The 22146-nt window shown below is 41.4% G+C and overlaps 1 protein-coding gene across 1 annotated transcript in view; it reads left to right on the top strand.

Annotated features, from left to right (window-relative positions):
* The window catches only part of si:ch211-196i2.1 (collagen alpha-1(I) chain), a 207633-nt gene that overhangs the window by 150224 nt on the left and 35263 nt on the right, over positions 1 to 22146 (top strand). Inside the window, exons 27-39 of the mRNA XM_057818339.1 lie at positions 2572 to 2625; positions 3959 to 4012; positions 4095 to 4139; positions 4394 to 4447; positions 8536 to 8580; positions 12935 to 12988; positions 13689 to 13742; positions 15502 to 15555; positions 15954 to 16007; positions 16109 to 16162; positions 18665 to 18709; positions 18884 to 18928; positions 21943 to 22050. Coding sequence (XP_057674322.1) covers positions 2572 to 2625; positions 3959 to 4012; positions 4095 to 4139; positions 4394 to 4447; positions 8536 to 8580; positions 12935 to 12988; positions 13689 to 13742; positions 15502 to 15555; positions 15954 to 16007; positions 16109 to 16162; positions 18665 to 18709; positions 18884 to 18928; positions 21943 to 22050 — 720 coding nt within the window. The remainder of the gene's footprint in view (positions 1 to 2571; positions 2626 to 3958; positions 4013 to 4094; positions 4140 to 4393; positions 4448 to 8535; positions 8581 to 12934; positions 12989 to 13688; positions 13743 to 15501; positions 15556 to 15953; positions 16008 to 16108; positions 16163 to 18664; positions 18710 to 18883; positions 18929 to 21942; positions 22051 to 22146) is intronic.

Genomic DNA, 22146 nt, shown 5'->3' on the forward strand with positions numbered 1-22146 from the left:
ATTCCGCCATTCATTTTCGGAACCGGCACAATTGGTGTCGCCCATTCGCTGGTGGTGACTGGTTCCAAAACACCACTTTTGACCAACGCATCCAGGTCAGCCTCGACTTTGTCACGAATAGCATACGGCACTGTCCTAGCCTTCATAAACACAGGTTTGCTTCCTGGTTTAATGTGCAATTTCACTGTAATGTCCTTCAGGCTGCCCGATTCCTCACGGAAAACCTCTTCATTCTTGTCCAGGATGACTTGTAGTTGTGAAGAACCGTCTGACAGCTGCCGAACTTCTAGCCAATTTACACGAAGTGCATTAATCCACAGTCGTCCCATGATGGAAGCAAAATTCCCTTTTGTGACATACACTGGAAGTTTAACAGTTTAATCCTTGCATTGCACAGTCATCTCAGTCATTCCTTTCATGTGCACTTTGTGTCCAGTGTACGCTTTGAACACAGTGTCTGACGGTCGTAATGGAAGGTGTCTCAAACACTGTTTATAGACTTGGTAAGACACAAGCGATGCCTGTGATCCAGTATCTATCTGCATTTTGACTGGGTGACCCTCTAACTTTGGTGTGACCCAGTAACACCCTGACTTCCCGTCTATGCTCATTACATGCACGGTGTGCACGTCACTTTCATCTTCGGAAGTAGAGGCACTCTCTACCGCTTTGACATATTTCTTTGTTTTCTTCTTGTCATTCATTTCCTTATCTTTGTCTGTGCTTGTTTTTTTCCGAAAGGCACGCTCAACATGACCCTTCTTCCCACAATGATGACAGTTCATTTCTTTGCACCAGCAGGTGGAGGAAAGGTGCCCTGTTTTACTGCACCTAAAACAGGGACCAGCAACATTGCTTTGGGTACTTGTCACTTGGTGTATTCTGCTCGTAATGTTCAGTTGTTGAGCCTCCTTTGAAGCCATTTCCATAGCCACACTTACATCAAAGGCTTTCTTTAATGTCAGTCCACTTTCTGAGAGTAACATATTTTGTGTTGCTTCATTTCTCAGTCCACATACCAATCTGTCTCTTAATGTGTCTTCTAAAACATCACCAAACTCACAATGTTCAGCCAGCTTCCGCAGCGCCGCTACGAACATAGTGACAGATTCCCCCTCTTCCTGATTTCTCCTGTGAAATCGGAATCTCTCTGCTATCACAAGGGGCTTGGGTGAAAAATGTCCATTAAGAGTTTCCACGATTTCCCTGTACGTTTTACTACCAGGTTTATCGGGTTGAAGCAACTTTCTCAGTAAATTGAAAGTCTTTTGCTCAATAACGCTCAAAAACGTGGGCACCACTTTCTCTTCCGCTATTTCGTTAGCTTCCACGAAATAGCCGAACCGCTCTGTGTACGAGCTCCACTGTTCCACAAGCTCATCAAAAAGACCAACAGAGCCGATAACTCCCGCCATAGCGCCTGGTTATACAGCACCTTCAAGCTCCTTTTGAAAACTCCGCTCGTCCTCCCCACGAAGTCACGACGTGGAAGCTGAGGTCGGTGCCGTCTGTCCCCAGGAGCACCGCGACCCGCAGTAAACTCCAAAAACAGCACGTCCAAGCTGACGCAGGTCCAGACGTCCTCGTCGCCACTTTTGTTATGTACTTCCTGATCTAAGTACATGTAAGGCCGAGACTTGAATGGAACAACACTTCTTTATTCAGTGTGCTTCTCATCATATATATCACAGAGACATAACAGAGATCCCCTTTTATACTGTAATACCACACCCACAGGAAGTGCACACTATGGCAACAGCAGTGTGACATAAATATGTTACATCACATGATTGGGGTCTATAGTAACATCAGTTTTTATTAAGAATTTGGTGTAGGTTTTTGGGCTGTGGAACGAATTAATGGAATCATAATGTATCCTTATGGATAAATCCTGCTCGACATATGATCATTTCAACTTACAAACAGGTTCCTGGAACAAATTAACTTCGTATGTAGAGGTATCACTGTATAGGGCGCATCGCATTAAAAGGTGCAGTAGTAGTAGAGGTTGCGGTTGCATTATACATCCACTAGATGGTGCTGCGCTAAAGTGAATGTCATTGATGATTAACCAATATTGATCCATATACAATATAATGCGCATCGGATTATAAAGCGCACTGTCTGCTTTTGAGACAACTGAAGACTTTTAGGTGCGCCTTATCGTTTGGAAAATACGGTAAATTTACCATTCATTATTTGACTTGTTCATTAGTTAAGTAAATTGTTTAACATAATATATAATACTGATGAGAAGGGCAATTTAATATTGTAATGCGGTTGAAGTACTTTTTAGGTTTATAATAAGATCATAATTCCAATTTTTGATGAATAGACAACTTACTGCATGATTAACAATTGTGGGGTGATTAATTACGGTAGTTGATATTTTAGCTGTCCCCTAATTTAGTTTTGTCAGGACAATTATTAATTTATCGAAAGGTACACACACCTGCTTTTCATGGTACAACAAGTTGTTTTAATCAAGTTTAAACCAGCCACTGACCTTTTAAAGCACCATGATACATCAATCTTTATGTTGTCTTGACTTACTTGTGTTTTCTCATTCAGGGAGGGAATGGTGAAACGGGTCGTCAGGGAAAACAGGGCAGTACTGGATTAAAGGTCAGTGGGCACTTGGGTTTCTAAAATTCACAATGACTTTCTATAACATAAACCAGCTGGGATTTACATTACTAGTTTGCAAAAAAATGCCTAAATTGGAACACGTTATGGTGATTACTATAGTGGAAAATGATAAATTATTTATGCATTTTTAATAAGAATTTGTGTTCATGCTGAACAAAAGCAGTTTTAAGCAAGTGTTTCTGAATGTTGTTAATGTCAATGTTGTTTTTGGCAGCCATTTTAATTTTGGTTTTAGACAAAAATACTTATTTGTCTCAGTCATACTTCAGTCAAAATGTGAATTCGTCTAGTTTTAGTCGACATTTACTCAAAATGTTTTCGTCTGTGAAATTCAAAGGTTTTGGTCCAAAAATAAATAACAATTTCAAATGAACATAGATGAGCACATATTGTAGTGTCAACAAGGAGAACGCCAACTTGGTGCTGATAATACACACTCAGTAGGAAAAGCAGTACATCATTTTCAATTAAACCCACCTGGAAGCCACGAACTGTATGTCAAAAAAAATGTGTATTAACACTGGGAAGTTTTTTTTTCTTGCTATTCTTAGAGTCTAGCCAGAAGTTGCAAGCAATCAGTATTTCCCGTTTTACAAAAAAAAAAAAAAAAAAAGCGGGCCAATAGCTAAATGCCATTTCACCAACTGGCTCTCTAGACTTGCTGACCAGAAAAAACCAAGTAGCTCTGTTTTAGACTGGCCAGTGCTTTAAGAGGACACTCACTATTCTCAAGCTAATGCTAACAGAAATGTGAATGCTAAGCTAATGCTAGGAGTTACATTTAACCTCTGATGATCCCTCAGCACAGGACTTCAAAAGCTAAAGCAGCCTTGCATATTCTCTCTTGCAAAGATAAGAAAACAAATCTCATCGTGTTTCCAAACAAGCAGGATGGAGCGCAGCCTAGCTTTGGACACATCCTAAACTCTAGTGTGGAGAGTGAGGGAGAGGTGCCGCACAGCTCACATGAGTGATGCAAGCTGAAGTACTCCACGTAAAACATAAAAATTTCATTGTGAACATATGACAAAAACTGTCACATTTTTGTCTGGTCCGACGAATACTGACATTTGTCTCATTATGTCCTAGTCTTCCAAGCCACATTTTTAGCTCATCATCGTGAAATCATTAACGTGAAAAAATTGTCAACGAAATATTTTTGCTATCGTCATTGTTGACGAAAACAACACTGGTTGATATTACGGAATATTTACAAAACAGAAAAAGAAGTCAAAACACAAAATGCAAATGCAATAACCACAGATAAAGTGCCATACTTGCCTTTATTATTATATTAACTTTCCTGAAGGGCAACAGAGGACCAGATGGACGAAATGGTAAAGCAGGACCTCGAGGAAACAGGGTACACCTTTTTTTCTGAAAATCATGAGCCTTTTTATACAAAAAATAATTGCACCTTCGTCATCCTAACTTTTTTTCTCCAGGGTCGGACAGGACAAAGGGGCCCCATTGGCCAGCCAGGTCCACCGGTAATCTCGCCCTTCAAAAATCTGTTTACATGCAGACAGTCGTTTGCTTAAAAGGTCAGGCTGTGTATTAAAGATAGCGATCATTGGAAAAGGTCATCATTTTTGTTCAGTTGTCATCCTTTATGTCATGCTTGAAAAGATTATTTGAACAGTTACAGATGTTGACAGTCATCAATCGCAGTTGTTTAAATTTCGACATCTCCAATTTCACTATTCATGCATGTCCGTTTATGTATTTGATTGACACATTTCAGGGTTTGGCGGGTCACCCGGGACCAGAGGGACCAGAAGGAAAGCCTGGTACACAGGTTCCCATTCTCTGTCATATTTTAATCACCTGTAAATCATGTGTGTTTGTGTTATATAATCAATACCAGTCTGGTGTTCTCACTTATTTATTATACAGTGCCTTGCAAAAGTATTCGGCCCCCTTGAATCTTGCAACCTTTCGCCACATTTCAGGCTTCAAACATAAAGATATGAAATTTAATTTTTTTGTCAATAATCAACAACAAGTGGGACACAATCGTGAAGTGGAACAACATTTATTGGATAATTTAAACTTTTTTAACAAATAAAAAACTGAAAAGTGGGGCGTGCAATATTATTCGGCCCCTTTACTTTCAGTGCAGCAAACTCACTCCAGAAGTTCAGTGAGGATCTCTGAATGATCCAATGTTGTCCTAAATGACCGATGATGATAAATAGAATCCACCTGTGTGTAATCAAGTCTCCGTATAAATGCACCTGCTCTGTGATAGTCTCAGGGTTCTGTTTAAAGTGCAGAGAGCATTATGAAAACCAAGGAACACACCAGGCAGGTCCGAGATACTGTTGTGGAGAAGTTTAAAGCCGGATTTGGATACAAAAAGATTTCCCAAGCTTTAAACATCTCAAGGAGCACTATGCAAGCCATTATATTGAAATGGAAGGAGCATCAGACCACTGCAAATCTACCAAGACCCGGCCGTCCTTCCAAACTTTCTTCTCAAACAAGGAGAAAACTGATCAGAGATGCAGCCAAGAGGCCCATGATCACTCTGGATGAACTGCAGAGATCTACAGCTGAGGTGGGAGAGTCTGTCCATAGGACAACAATCAGTCGTACACTGCACAAATCTGGCCACAATCTTTTTGGCCACAATGCAAAACGATATGTTTGGCGTAAAAGCAACACAGCTCATCACCCTGAACACACCATCCCCACTGTCAAACATGGTGGTGGCAGCATCATGGTTTGGGCCTGCTTTTCTTCAGCAGGGACAGGGAAGATGGTTAAAATTGACGGGAAGATGGATGCAGCCAAATACAGGAACATTCTGGAAGAAAACCTGTTGGTATCTGCACAAGACCTGAGACTGGGACGGAGATTTATCTTCCAACAGGACAATGATCCAAAACATAAAGCCAAATCTACAATGGAATGGTTCAAAAATAAACGTATCCAGGTGTTAGAATGGCCAAGTCAAAGTCCAGACCTGAATCCAACCGAGAATCTGTGGAAAGAGCTGAAGACTGCTGTTCACAAACACTCTCCATCCAACCTCACTGAGCTCGAGCTGTTTTGCAAGGAAGAATGGGCAAGAATGTCAGTCTCTTGATGTGCAAAACTGATAGAAACATACCCCAAGCGACTTGCAGCTGTAATTAGAGCAAAAGGTGGCGCTACAAAGTATTAACGCAAGGGGGCCGAATAATATTGCACGCCCCACTTTTCAGTTTTTTTATTTGTTTAAAAAGTTTAAATTATCCAATAAATTTTGTTCCACTTCACGATTGTCTCCCACTTGTTGTTGATTCTTGACAAAAAATTTAAATTTTATATCTTTATGTTTGAAGCCTGAAATGTGGCGAAAGGTTGCAAGGTTCAAGGGGGCCGAATACTTTTGCAAGGCACTGTATATAATACGATGACTGTAATTCTCCTTAATCATCGCTGCTACTGATTGATGGTAGCTTTGCATATAATGCAAAAGCAACCATCTTTTTTTTTTTTTTTTTTAATGGTGTTTCTTCCAGAGCCAAAACCATTTGACTCACCGAGACACCAACATTCTCATGCAACGAGAGCTCTTTCGTTTGACACCCCAAAAATAGCTGTTCGCCCAAAAAATGCGTGTTTTTTTGAAAAAGTGAAATTTCATTTTTGTCCAAATCACATCATTTATACATGAAAAAACTAACGGACACAAAAGTGTGCTTCAGTTTTTGCTAAAAAGTGAACCCGAAATTCTCCAAATTCAACATGATGTGACCCTGAAATTCCCCCATATCAACAGGAAGTGACCCAATATGAACAGGAAGTGACTCTAAATTGCCCCCAAATCAACAGGAATTGACCCTGGAATGCCTCAAAATCAACAGGATGACCCGATATATAATGGAAGTCGGAGTTGCCTCAAAATCAACAGGAAGTGAAAAAAAAAAAAAAAAACTACTATTGCAATGCCTCCAGAAATTGCATTTTCTAATTTAAAATGTTATCCTACATATGTCAAGACAGATGCCATTTAAACTGAGTGTTACTTTTCAGATTCAAACTACAGTGGTATGAATAAGTATCTGCACCTTTTGGAATTGCTCACATTTCTGCATACAATCACCATGAAATGTGATCTGATCGTTGTCGAAATCACAGAGGTGAAAAAACAGTGTCTGCCACAACTAAAACCACCCAAACATTTATAGGTTTTCATATTTTAATGAGAATAGCATGCAAACAATGACAGAGGCGGGGGGGGGGGGGGGGGGGGGGGAATAAGTAAGTGAACCCTCTGCCAAAGGAGACTTAAAAAGCAATTGAAACCAATTTTCACCAAACAATTTAATTCAGGTGTGTGCCCAATCACTGATGAGTGACTTAAAGCTGGCCAGCCCACTATAAAACACACGCCGGGTGAGAATTGTCTTGATGAGAAGCATTGTCTGATGTGCATCATGGCTCAGTCAAAAGAGCTGTCTGAAGACCTGCAATTAATTATTCTTGATTTGTATAAAGCTGGGAAAGGATACAAAACCATTTCTAAAAGTCTTGATGTTCATGAATCGACAGTCAGAGAAGTTGTCTACTAATGGAGAGAGTTTGTGACTGTTGCTTCTCTCCCAAGTAGTGGCCGTCCACCAAAGATGTCGCCAAGAGTTCAGCGCAGAATGCTGAGAGAGGTTAAAAAAAAAAAAAGGCCCTTGAGTGTCTGCTAAAGACTTGCAGAAATCACTGGCACAGTCCAATATCTCTGTGCATACATCAACTATCGTTTCCATGAATGGTGTCCATGGGAGGACTGCACGGAGGAAGCCACTGCTGTCTAAAAAAGAACATTGTTGCTCGTTTAATGTTCGCAAAAAAGCACTTGGACACTCCACAGAAGTTTTGGCAAAATATTGTGTGGACTGATGAAACAAAAGTTGAATTGTTTGGGAGTAACACACAATGTCATGTGTGGAGGAAAAACAGAACAGCTCACCAACATCAACACCTCATCCCCACCGTGAAGCATGGTGGAGGGAGCATCATGATTTGGGGCTGTTTTGCTCCCTCAGGGCCTGGACGACCTGCAATCATCAATAAAAGAATGAATTCAGAAGTTTATCAGGATGTTTATCAGGAAAACCTGAGGCCGTCTGTCAGACAGTTGAAGCTAAAAAGAGGATGGATGCTGCAACAAGACAACGATCCAAAACACAGAAGTAAATCAACTTCAGAATTGTTTCAGAAGAACAAAATACATGTGGAGTGGCCAAGTCAAAGTCCAGACTTGAACCCCATTGAGATGCTGTGGCATGACCTTTTTTAGAGAAGAATGGGCCAAGATTAGTCCTGATCGATGTGCCAGACTGGTTGAAGTTATTGCTGCCAAAGGGGTGAGGGGGGCACAAAATATTCAATGTGATGGTTGACTTACTTATTTTGCCCCTTCTGTCATTGTTTGCATGCGATCCTCATTAAAATATGAAAACCTATAATTGTTTGGGTGGTTTTAGTAAAAGCAACCAGTTTTTTCATCTGTGTGATTTTGACAACGATCAGATCACATTTGATTGTGATTTCATGCAAAACTGTGTGAAATTCCAAAAGGTTCAGATACTTTTTTCATACCACTGTTACCTTTTATGATCTTCAGATGATGTAAGATGTGAGCTTTGTTTTATAGAGTAGTATCCAAAATACCAGAAGTGTTGTGCTAATATGCAAGATTCAGTAGTATTAGTAAAGATATACAGTACACCTCTCCACCCCGATTCCACATAAAAAGGAGGGGGGAAAGCTTACATTTACATTGTTTCGTACTGTTTGTGGGACAAAAACAGTCCTAATAAACATGCTCAGAAATATATTAAGTCCATGCACTTATTAACCGAGGCTGCGAGGAAAAACTTTTTTTTTTTTCTTCATTAGGGTCCCTCGGGTGCAACTGGACCTGTGGGTGGTAAAGGGCTCATGGTAAGAGCATGATTTACTTGATCACATAATTGTGGTTGTTTGAATTTTTAGAAAGGGCGTAGATTTGGTCTCAACATTGGTATGGACAATATAACTGCATAACCTGCATGTACAGTTTGCTGGGGACGGGGCATTAATTAGACGAGAGTTTGGGTGAACAGGGGTCAGGTCTGCATGTCTCATCAATATGAACCTGATTAATTGATTGGCTAAATGAACAATGCAAAATAAATCTGTAGTGACTTACACTAACCTCCATATGTATTGGTTCAGGTGATACACCGTTCGATTTAAACGTTGTTTTTTTTTTTTTTTTCAAAAGCTACGAAAGAAACATTTTGAAAACTTGTCTTGAAAGAAATGTCTGGATTTTTTAAGCAAATTTAAATTCAATATTTGAGAATAAATAAGGGAGCCTTCCTTTAGGTAATACACTACTGATTTTGTCCACAAGCACAGCCAAACTCAACAGAAAATGAAAGCTACTTTGGCTGCTTTAAGACCATCCATCCATCCATCCATTATCTTCCGCTTAGTCCGGGGTCGGGTCGCGGGGGCAGCAGCTTTAGCAGGGAAGCCCAGACTTCCCTCTCCCCAGCCACTTCAGCCAGCTTCTCCGGCGGGATTCCAAGGCGTTCCCAGGCCAGCCGAGCGACATAGTCTCTCCAGCGTGTCCTGGGTCGACCCCGGGGCCTCCTGCCGGTGGGACATGCCCGGAACACCTCTCCAGGGAGGCGTTCAGGAGGCATCCGAACCAAATGCCCGAGCCACCTCAACTGGCTCCTCTCAACGCGGAGGAGTAGCGGCTCGACACCAAGCCCCTCCCGGATGACCGAGCTTCTCACCCTATCTCTAAGGGAGAGCCCGGACACCCTGCGGAGGAAACTCATTTCGGCCGCTTGTATCCGGGATCTTGTTCTTTCGGTCACGACCCACAGCTCGTGACCATAAGTTAGGGTAGGAACGTAGATCGACCGATAAATCGAGAGCTTCACCTTTTGGCTCAGCTCCTTCTTCACCACAACGGACCGGTGCAGAGTCCGCATCACTGCAGACGCTGCACCGATCCGCCTGTCAATCTCCCGCTCCCTCCTACCCTCACTCGTGAACAAGACCCCAAGATACTTGAACTCCTCCACTTGGGGCAGGATCTCATCCCCGACCCGGAGAGGGCACTCCACCCTTTTCCGGCTGAGGACCATGGTCTCGGATTTGGAGGTGCTGATCTTCATCCCAGCCGCTTCACACTCGGCCGCGAACCGCCCCAGTGAGAGTTGGAGGTCACGGCTTGATGAAGCTAACAGCACCACATCATCTGCAAAAAGCAGAGATGCAATGCTGAGGCCACCAAACCGGACACCCTCAACGCTTCGGCTGCGCCTAGAAATTCTGTCCATAAAAATTATGAACAGAATCGGTGACAAAGGGCAGCCTTGGCGGAGTCCAATCCTCACTGGGAACGAATTCGACTTACTGCCGGCAATACGGACCAGACTCTGACACCGGTCGTACAGGGACCGAACAGCCCTTATCAAGGGGCTCTGTACCCCGTACTCCCGGAGCACCCTCCACAGGACTCCCCTAGGCACACGGTCGAACGCCTTCTCCAAATCCACAAAACACATGTGGACTGGTTGGGCGAACTCCCATGCACCCTCGAGGACCCTGCCGAGGGTGTAGAGCTGGTCCACTGTTCCACGGCCGGGACGAAAACCACACTGCTCCTCCTGAATCCGGGATTCGACTTCCCGACGGACCCTCCTCTCCAGCACCCCTGAATAGACTTTACCGGGGAGGCTGAGGAGTGTGATCCCTCTATAATTGGAACACACCCTCCGGTCCCCCTTTTTAAAAAGGGGGACCACCACCCCGGTCTGCCAATCCAGAGGCACTGTCCCCGATGTCCACGCAATGTTGTAGAGGCGTGTCAGCCATGACAGCCCCACAACATCCAGAGCCTTTAGCAACTCCGGGCGGATCTCATCTACCCCTGGGGCCTTGCCACCGAGGAGCTTACCAACCGCCTCAGTGACTTCAACCCCAGAGATCGAAGAGCCCACCTCAGAGTCCCCAGACTCTGCTCCCTCAAAGGAAGGCGTGTCGGTGGAATTGAGGAGGGCTTCGAAGTATTCTCCCCACCTACTCACGACGTCCCGAGTCGAGGTCAGCAGTACACCATCTTCACTATACACAGTGTTAATGGTGCACTGCTTTCCTCTCCTCAGACGCCGGATGGTGGACCAGAATTTCCTCGAAGCTGTCCGGAAGTCGTTTTCCATGGCCTCGCCGAACTCCTCCCATGTTTTTGCCTCGGCGACCGCCGAAGCCGCAGTCCGCTTGGCCAGCCGGTACCTGTCAGCTGCCTCCGGAGTCCCACGGGCCAAAAAGGCCCGATAGGCCTCCTTCTTCAGCTTGACGGCATCCCTTACCGCTGGTGTCCACCAGCGGGTTCGGGGATTGCCGCCACGACAGGCACCAACCACTTTACGGCCACAGCTCCGATCGGCCGCCTCAACAATCGAGGTGCGGAACCTGGCCCACTCGGACTCAATGTCCCTCACCTCCCCCGGGACAAGGGAGAAGTTCTGCCGGAGGTGGGTGTTGAAACTCTTTCTGACAGGGGATTCTGCCAGACGTTCCCAGCAGACCCTCACAATACGTTTGGGCCTGCCAGGTCTGGCCAGCAACTTCCCCCACCATCGGAGCCAACACACCACCAGGTGGTGATCAGTTGACAGCTCCGCCCCTCTCTTCACCCGAGTGTTCAAAACATGTGGCCGCAAGTCCGATGACACGATTACAAAGTCGATCATTGAACTGTGGCCTAGGGTGTCCTGGTGCCAAGTGCACATGTGGACAGCCCTATGTTTGAACATGGTGTTCGTTATGGACAAACCGTGACGAGCACAGAAGTCCAATAACAGAACACCACTCGGGTTCTGATCGGGGGGGCCGTTCCTCCCAATCACGCCCTTCCAGGTCTCACTGTCATTGCCCACGTGAGCGTTGAAGTCCCCCAGTAGAACGAGGGAGTCCCCAGAGGGGGTGCTCTCCAGCACACACTCCAAGGACTCCAAAAAGGGTGGGTATTCTGAGCTGCTGTTCGGTGCATAAGCGCAAACAACAGTCAGAACCCGTCCCCCCACCCGAAGGCGGAGGGAGGCTACCCTCTCGTCTACGGGGGTAAACCCCAACGTACAGGCACCAAGCCGGGGGGCAATAAGTATGCCCACACCTGCTCGGCGCCTCTCACCGTGGGCAACTCCAGAATGGAAGAGAGTCCAACCCCTCTCGAGAGGATTGGTACCAGAACCCAAGCTGTGTGTGGAGGAGAGTCCGACTATGACCCCTTTGGCCCCTCCCACAGGTGGTGAGTCCATGGGAAGGGGAACCCATGTTGCCTTTTCGGGCTGTGCCCGGCCGGGCCCCATGAGGACAGGCCCGGCCACCAGACGCTTGCCTTCGAGCCCCACCTCCAGGCCTGGCTCCAGAGGGGGGCCCCGGTAACCCGCGTCCGGGCAAGGGAAACTGGAGTTCATTTCTTTTTCTCATCATAAGGGGTCAGTTTGAGCCATGCTTAGTCTGGCCCCTCACCTAGGACCTGTTTGCCATGGGTGACCCTGCCAGGGGCTTAAAGCCCCAGACAACATAGCTCCTAGGATCATTGGGACACGCAAACCCCTCCACCACGATAAGGTGATGACTGACGGAGGAGTGCTTTAAGACCAAATAAATAAAATAAAAATGAAAGTTGAGGAGAACCTCGGTTCACTACATTTCTCACAGTTTAGTTAACGTTAACATACAGGAAGACAGTACTTCTGTCTAAGCAGCTTCCGACTCGAGTTTTGCACTTTAGCAAATTCACAGTGTTTATTGTTATGCTAACTCAGATGCAAGTCGGACTTTCAGGAGCAAAATTAGTCGTGTGTTCCCTATCTCCACAACAGTGACATCTTTTTACATTTCTTAAAGAGGCTGCTGCTGGCCAAAAACGACTTCTAATATCCCTCGGATATCAAATCACTATTTTATTTCATTATGGAATTTAATTTAAAAAATAATAACATTTTAATTTTAATATTAATAATATTAAATTAATATTATATTGGTGTCAAACTAGTGCCTCCGGGCCGCTAGTTTGACACCAATGCTTCATGAATATCCTCATAAACTCCTATTTAATGCTACAAATTACAGTTCAACCAGTGATTTGACATCTCCATCCACATTTTCTAATAGCACGGAATTATAATTTCATTTACACTTGTAAACTTGTCATTTTCTAATTTTTTTGTTGAAGTCTGATAAACAGTCGGTGAATTTTCTTCTCTTCTTTGGGACTTCTTTTTAGGGTTTTCAGGGAGTTTCTGGAGAAAGAGGACCTGATGGACCACTGGGTTCGATGGTATGCCTCAGTATACCATTTACTGTATTTGTGCTGCAACGATTAATCGATTAACTCGAGTATTCAATTAGAAAAAAAATAGTCGAATTAAATTTTGTTGCTTCAAGTATTCGTTTGATTAAAGTGGCGTTGTCATGTTTATTTTGAAAGTGTTTGCATTTAGTTTTATTGATTAGGGTGGATACACTGCCCTATGGTTTCACATGTCTGAATCCAACTGCTCCCTGTTAAGACCAATGTAGAGTACAGTTTTTGTTTGAGCTAATGTTTTTTAATGCATTCATAATTTAGTTTATTGGTATATTTAGCCATTTTTTGTGGGAATACGTGTCTGAACCATTTGTTAAGAGCATTGTAAAAAAAAAAAAAAACTTTAGCATTTTATAGCATTTAAGCTAGCGGACTTTTCTATGTAAGTTAGCCAATTGTTCCTTTGTTGTACATAGATCCTCATTAAAAATAATAACAATAATAATAACGTTTGAGGCTCAGCTCAGATATTTTAATTTTCATGTTCCTTAGCCGATTACTCGATTATTCGAACTAACTAGTCCATCGATTAATCGATTACTAAAATATTCGATAGCTGCAGCCCTATTCTGTATACATATACACTATTTGAAATACATTTTTAAAGACACTGACTGAGAAGTATTTGTCGATCTCATAGCATTATGATGATGTGCATTTTACTCTTAAGGGCCTTCAAGGGTCTCCAGGACCTCAGGGCATGCCTGGAGCCCCAGGCGAAAAGGTAGGTTCATAGTGTTGGGATTAAATAAAATTACATAACATACGCAACAGTTATGGTGCAATGTGTATGTACAATACATACAGGCAATGTTCCCTCTAAGCTGCGCGCGTGCGCAATCGCGCAACCTCATCCTCAGCTCACAAGAAAATCTATGCAGCACACAAATTCAACAGAAACGTATTATAGCATCACTAGGACTGTCAGAGCCGCAGTGATGTGTCAGAGCAACGCTCTTATTTGTGTGTTCGATATGAAAACGCAACGTTCCTATTGCTTCATTCTATACAGCAACACGACGCTCCTATTTGTGGGTTACTACAGCACGATTGTACATAGCTGTGAGGTGCATGACCTGGATGCGTGCGGAGAAAAATAACGAGTAAAAAGTGAGCAACATTCCTGTGCTGATTCAGACTTCATAATGATATTGACGGGACACCTTCCCCAGACACTGCGCCACACCTTCAAGTAGGATTCCGTGTCCCACACCCGCTTCAGTAGGTCGAAGTTGGTCGCAGTTATTTTCACACACGGTATGATCCAACGCTGGATTTAGCTTGAAAAAGTACAAAAGCTGTACCGCATACAAACAGGAAGGATTGTCTCAGGAGTGATTTGTTCGAGGATTCAAGGTAATTATATTTTTTGTACCATGCATGCATTTTGAAACGTTGTGAAAAATATCAACGGGAGAAAATTAACTGCTATGGCACTGGCATCATAATTCGCAATGTTTACGTGAAATAAATGCTAACTGCTGGGGTTTTTTTTTGTTTTTTTTGCTTTTAACCAAGATTCGAGACTGTTTTACATTCATGTCTATAAAGAATCCGGGGATTCAAGAATTTATTCACAAGAATTTTCTACGTAAAGAGCTCCTTGCGGTGATAAGGCGGAGCTACAGTGGCTTCAAGCCTAGCAGCACATTCAACATATTTATGTAAAATAAATGCTAACTGCCCGGTTCTTTGCTCTTTTAACGAAGAATTGAGACTGTTTTACGTCCATATCTATAAAGAATTCTGGGATTTAAGCATTTATTCACAAAAATTTCAACGTAAAAAGCTCTTTGTGGTGATAAGGTGTTGCCACAGTGGCTTAAAGACGAGCAGCACATTCGACATATTTACGTAAAATAAATGCTAACTGCCCGTTTTTTTTTTTTTTTCCTTTTATACAAGAATCGAGACTGTTTTACATCCATATCTATAAAGAATTCAGGGATTTAGGCATTTATTGACAAGAATTTTTTAACGTAAAAAACTCTTTGTCTGTTTCCACTCGGTCAGCTTTGACGGAGATAGGCCCCCCCTATTAAACAGCCCCGCACCCTATGTCCCGTCAATATCATTATCATTATTTATCAACTCACCCATGCTACAACTGGACCTTACTAAAGCCAAAACAGGCCAAACTCTTCCTATGGTTAAAGCAGGACTCTCACATATAACATAGTACACATCTCATGAACGAATTTTTGTGTTTTTCATTTTAAGTGGTCCAAATCAATTATATTTAAAGATAACTAATGAAACTTGCTGTAATTTCATTCTTTTAATAAGCCATGTAACGTGCTAGGATCCAAAGTTTTGAACAGGCGTGATACCGGTGAGTGGCCACAGCATACACATTTGATGGTGCTAACAGTGGTCCTCAGTGTGCTCAGGGAGCTTGTGTGTCTGCTCAGACACATGAAAGTTTAGAGGGAACATTGCATACAGGTACAGTATACTATATAATATAAAGTGTGTTGTCTCAGGGTTTCACAGGAAAGCCCGGCACAGAGGGACCGCAGGGTCCAGTTGGCATGTATGTAAGTGATTTTCCAACATATTAAATATTATATCTATTGAAACTTGAATTTCAATTGTAAGCTGCGTGGCAATCGAATGTGAACTTCAACCAGCAAAATAAATGATACTATTTTGGCAATATTCTAATAACCATTTTAGTTGAGTTAATTTCTAAATTAGTATTTCTTCATCATCTCCACTTTCAACAACAACAAAAGAAGAGTCCTTAGTAGTGTTACTCTTTTGTAAAGGACTACACGCAAACCAAAACAAGTTAAAACGTGAACTTTTAGTGGTATTGTTGCAGTATTGTAAGATTATCTCTTGCAGCTATTGAGTTATATAAAAGATAATAGATTTTTTGACATGTCTTAGTTAATATTGACATTTTTCTCCATGTCATTGCTTCAACCATCAGGGTATCCCTGGTACAGTAGGCATGCGTGGGCATCCAGGAGACATGGGAGAGAGGGTAAACCAGTGTTCCCCAGTGCTTTCTTTCATAATGTTTATTTAAAACTGTGAAAGACAGTATCCCCCCCCCCCCCAAAAAATCTTTGTCTTCTGCTCCAGGGTGAAACAGGTATGCGAGGATTTCCTGGCCCTGCCGGGAAACCAGGACCTCCAGTAAGTTTATACCAGTAGTAATATCGACAATATCGACCGATAAAAGCATTTTAAAAATATATCGGATAAAATTGACATCGGTTTTTCATTATTGGTTTTGGACCAATATGCATAGGGTGTTCTGTCATGTCATGGGTTTTGTTGCCCCCTGCTGGCGCTTAGGTGTAATTAGTTTTGATGAGTTCCATCACTTTCTGCTGACATAATCATATGTCGACGTGAGCTCATTGCAAATAGAGAGGCTAAACGGACGAGCTAACGTTTGCAAACAATGTACAATAGCAGTTCTTGCCATCTCACCATGTTGTTTGTGCCATATACAAGCATCACGTGTAAGTTATATTTTTCCTTTGTTTTATATTCAAGAGCATTGTGTAGTATATTGACTAAACTATGTGCATATTTCGTTTTGCTTGCATTTGTGGTGAAATGTGGTTACATTTTTAATTGCTTGCAAGCTGTACTAACAGTTGCTATTGAAAGTGACAGCTGTTGATTGCTGTATACTTGCTTTTTTTTGTGACTTTTTTTTTTTTTTTCAAATTATTGACACATTGTTTTGTTGTTTTCGGTTTTACAAGAAAATATCAGTGCTGTTGTCAAGAGTAGTATTACCACAGTAACGCCAAGTCAACTTTACTCCAGCGTCTCACTTCTCTTTAGAAACCTTATTTGTTCGCTATCTGTCGTGGTCCGTTGTTTGATTTTCGGTTGTATTTGAAAACTTTTTCTGGGATTTTTCCTGAAATGTGGAGGGGATTGACTGAACATGATGCAAAGAAGAACCCTTTGTGTGTGTTTGAGTGTGCTTTGATCAAAGTAATTATATATAACCCTGGTACAAATTCAATATATGGCGGAAAACACTCTCTGACGCAAAACACGCTCTGAGACACCGAACTTTCAAATTTGTCTGATATGCATGTGTGATACATCATTGGAAAGCTTAAAATCTCAATTTTCTGGGGGAAGAAAAAATTTCAACAGGAGGGCATTTTGAAAAAAAAAAATGTTTTTTAAACAGCAAAACCCTATCTGGAGGTGAGAGCACGCGAGAGCAGAATTACAGATGCCATGACTTTAACGAGATATTTCCGCGTACTTACCATGTAGCATGTATCACTGAGTGTCAAGACACAGCTGTGAATGGCCACAGCTGGATTTTTGGGGGATTTTATGGGTGAAATATGGTAATATAACAAGGGTCACGATGCAGAAATCGCAGACATCAAGGAGTGGTCGAGATTTTCTTTTTCATATATTTACGTTTTATTTAGTATCTAACATATCGGAGAAAATGCGACAGTTACAAAAAAAATAAATAAATAAATAAACAATTAAGCGATAGTTATGAGGTAGATATCTGTGACTTGTTTACAGACGCCATTTATTTCATTGTGACATAGTTTGTTTAAAAGTTTAAAATATGTGAGTGAAAAAAATGTTAAAGTTGTTATTTTACAGCAGTTTATTTTAAAGAGGAGTGCAAGAGCAAAAACTACTTTTTCATTCTTGTCTGTGTTTTCTGTAATATATAAATGAATATTGTGTATACCATATTTTCCGCACTATATTATAACACGCACTTTCAACGAATGGCCCATTTTAAAACTGCTTTCATATATAGGGCACACCGCATTATAAGGTGCCATGCGTAACCAGTATTGATCTATATACAGGGAGACCCCCCCCCCCCCCAAAAAAAAAAAAAAACGGAACATTTTAACAGTCCAATAAAACAAAGAGTGATAGAAAATATTAATCAGAATTGAAGCCTTAAAACATGCCAATTAACAAGCAATGTTGGAATTTTCACTTTTAAAAAAAATGATATTCTTTAAAGGCATCCTCCTTTATGAATGCATTCATGAAATCTGCTGTTGAGATTCCTCATTGATTTCTCATATGAGCTGTAATACTGTGAATTTCATCCTGATTTCACCATGGTTATTAAATGGACACATTGTCTACTTCACATCAAGGTCACTGTCTAGCAGTGCTGCCCCTTGCTCATGTCTGCCAATACGCAAACATTCCATTTTTTTCTTTTTTTTTTTTTTCATTTTTAAGTGGTCACCTGCAGATTTCAAGAATGCATTCATGCAGGAGGACACCATTTAAATTACATAATTTTTTAAATTATGGTAAAATTGCATAATTATTTTCTAAATGGCATCTTTTAAAGTTTCAGTTCCTATTAATATTTTATGTATTTATTTATTCCATCACTCTTGGTTTTATTGGATTGTTTAAAACTTGTTTTTGGGTCACCCTGTTGTTGTATTTGTGGTAGCTTTATCAGTTTTGGGTCATGTCATGAGTAACCAATATTGATCCATATATAAGACTTGTCTGATTATAAGGTGCGCTGTTGGCTTTTGAGAAAATTTAACACTTTTAGCTGCGCCATATGATGAGGAAAATATGGTATATTTGGAGCGTTTTATGTAAGTTGAAGATGGAGTAAACATTTTTTACATTGCCTGTTTTGAATTGTTTTAGGGTCTGTCAGGATCCCCAGGGGAGAGAGGCCCCCAGGGACCTCAGGTAAGGATTTTTTTTTTTTTTAACCCAAAAAAGAAGAGAATATTTAGCGAAATACGCTGTCATTAAAAATATTGTTGTTGATAAGTGAATGTGCGTATTGTGTTCATGTGCTTTTCCTGCGTGTACTGGATTTGCATCAAGCGTAATTTTTTTTTTTCTTCTTTTTTTCCATAGGGTCGACCAGGAGATAATGGCCCCAAAGGGATTCAGGGTGCACCAGTAAGTCACAGCTCTGATGAAGTGAAATGAAGGCTCATCAGGGAACTGAATTTTTATGGACATGCCTGAAACTGATAAGCTATATAGAAGATGGGTGGATCTACAATGAGTATTGGAGATAAATAGTTGATATAGACATACAGACAGAAAATATACAGCATCTGTCTTTTGATATTTTGTCTGAAGGTTCTTATCTAATGCACCCTTTAAACTGACAAGGCCAAGCCTTCATGAATGCTCATTGGTTGTTGTGACATACTACTGTCGTCTGATTTTGTTGTATCACTTTATCTAGTTTATGTACAAACAACATTGTATAAACTGTCTAGCAATGTGGTGGACTGGAAACATTGTGTTCTGGGGCTGCGTTCATTGCAAAACGTTAATGTAATAATGAAGCACGACTTTCCAAATTATCCTATTTTCCGCACTATAAGGCGCATTGGAAAATAAGGCACACCTTCAATGAATGGCCTATTTTACAACAGTTTTCACATACAGTGCCTTGCAAAAGTATTCGGCCCCCTTGAACCTTGCAACCTTTCGCCACATTTCAGGCTTCAAACATAAAGATATAAAATTTAAATTTTTTGTCAAGAATCAACAACAAGTGGGAGACAATCGTGAAGTGGAACAAAATTTATTGGATAATTTAAACTTTTTAAACAAATAAAAAAACTGAAAAGTGGGGCGTGCAATATTATTCGGCCCCCTTGCGTTAATACTTTGTAGCGCCACCTTTTGCTCTAATTACAGCTGCAAGTCGCTTGGGGTATGTTTCTATCAGTTTTGCACATCGAGAGACTGACATTCTTGCCCATTCTTCCTTGCAAAACAGCTCGAGCTCAGTGAGGTTGGATGGAGAGGTGTGTTCAGGGTGATGAGCTGTGTTGCTTTTACGCCAAACATATCGTTTTGCATTGTGAATATGATGGCTTGCACAGTGCTCCTTGAGATGTTTAAAGCTTGGGAAATCTTTTTGTATCCAAATCCGGCTTTAAAATTCTCCACAACAGTATCTCGGACCTGCCTGGTGTGTTCCTTGGTTTTCATAATGCTCTCTGCACTTTAAACAGAACCCTGAGACTATCACAGAGCAGGTGCATTTATACGGAGACTTGATTACACACAGGTGGATTCTATTTATCATCATCGGTCATTTAGGACAACATTGGATCATTCAGAGATCCTCACTGAACTTCTGGAGTGAGTTTGCTGCACTGAAAGTAAAGGGGCCGAATAATATTGCACGCCCCACTTTTCAGTTTTTTATTTGTTAAAAAAGTTTAAATTATTCAATAAATGTTGTTCCACTTCACGATTGTGTCCCACTTGTTGTTGATTCTTGACAAAAAAATTAAATTTCATATCTTTATGTTTGAAGCCTGAAATGTGGCGAAAGGTTGCAAGATTCAAGGGGGCCGAATACTTTTGCAAGGCACTGTATAATTTTTTGGTTCAATGTAATTTCTGTAGGAGGACTAACATGACACAAACATTCTTCTCATCCATTAATATTGTAACGAAGTTAAACTTGAGGCGGCATCATACAACAGAGTAGATGCAGAGTAAATAAACATTTAATCATGAAGGCTCATTATGTACTAGTATTTGGAGCCAACTTTGTCATTTCGATAGGAAGCCATAGACTTCATAATATATTGACGGGACACGGGATGTGGGGGCGATTAATTGGGGCCTGCATTGTTGGCCTGGCTGTCAAAGCTGACAAAGTTGAATCACAGACAAAAAGCTTTTTCTGTTGAAAATTCTTGTGAATAAATGCTTAAATCCCTGAATTCTTTTTAGATATGGACGTAAAACAGTCTCGATTCTTGGTTAAAAGCAAAAAATAACGTGCAGTTAGCATTTATTTTATGTAAATATTGCAAACTATGATGCTAGTCAGTAAGCAAATGTAGAGGCCCCCTAGTGAAAACAGAGCTTTTTCCGTTGAAAATTCTTGTGAATAAATGCTTATATCCCTGAATTCTTTATAGATATGGACGAAAAACTGTCACGATTCTTGGTTAAAAGCAAAAGAAACGTGCAGTTAGCATTCATTAAGCAAATGTAGAGGCGGCCTTATGAAAACAAAGAGCTTTTTCCGTTGAAAATTATTGTGAATAAATGTTTAAATCCTTGAAGTCTATAAACGCGCAGTTAGCATTTATTTTACGTAAATATTGCGAACTATGTCGCCAATGCTGTAGCAGCTAATTTATCCCATTAATTTTTTTCATAACGTTTCAAAATGCATGCATGGTACGAAAAATAAAATAATTTCCTTGAATCCTTGAACAATCCTGAGACAATCCTTCCTTTTTGTATGCAGTACAGCTTTCGTACTTTTCCAACCCAAATCCAGCGTTGGATCGTTGCATGTGTTTTGAGAATAACTGCGACCGACTTTGATAGACTGAAGCGGAGTCTAGGACAGCCCCCTACTTGAAAGCGTGGCGCAGTGTCTAGGGAAGGTGTCCCGTCAATATAATTATGAAGTCTATGAGTAAGCTAATATAAATACATACTGTATGTGTTGCCTTCATTATTAGGCTTGTATAAAGGTTTTAATTTTTTGCGGGTCCAGACATTTGGGGTTTTTTTTTTTTTTTTTTTTTTGGTACATCATGGCTCTTTTAACATTTTGGGTTGCCGACCCCTGCACTAGATTACGCTGCGCTAAAGGGAATGTCATGCCATGATTAACTAACATTGATCCATATATAAGGCGCACTGTCGCACCGCTGAGAAAATTAAAGGCTTTTAGCTACGCCTTATAGTGCGGAAAATACGGTACCCCAATTCACCTATAGACAAGGCTAGATGGCTGAAACTGGAACAAAACTGGGTGTTACAAGAAGAATCATTTTAAACTCTACACAAAAAGGTTTTGAGTGACGAAAGCATGTTCAAAGCTTGTGGAATACCCTTCCAAAAGGCATGTGTTTATATTAAATGTAACTTTGTAACAATTTTGCGTCATAAATATTGATTCCTATCTTTATATCCAGGGTGCTCCGGGTCTTGCAGGTGCTACTGGAGCCGCTGGGAAACCAGGTCCACGGGGAAGTAATGGGTCTCCTGGAACTCAGGGGCAACAAGGGCCAGCAGGAATCATAGTGAGTGGGTATTTACTATCAACTACCATTTGAAAGCACTATACTGTACATGTTGCTTCTGTTAGTCTAGAAATGTAACAAATATGTGTTCATAAT

The sequence above is a fragment of the Corythoichthys intestinalis genome, chromosome 17 (genome assembly GCF_030265065.1).
Source record: "Corythoichthys intestinalis isolate RoL2023-P3 chromosome 17, ASM3026506v1, whole genome shotgun sequence".
In the NCBI taxonomy this organism is placed as follows: Eukaryota; Metazoa; Chordata; class Actinopteri; order Syngnathiformes; family Syngnathidae; genus Corythoichthys; species Corythoichthys intestinalis.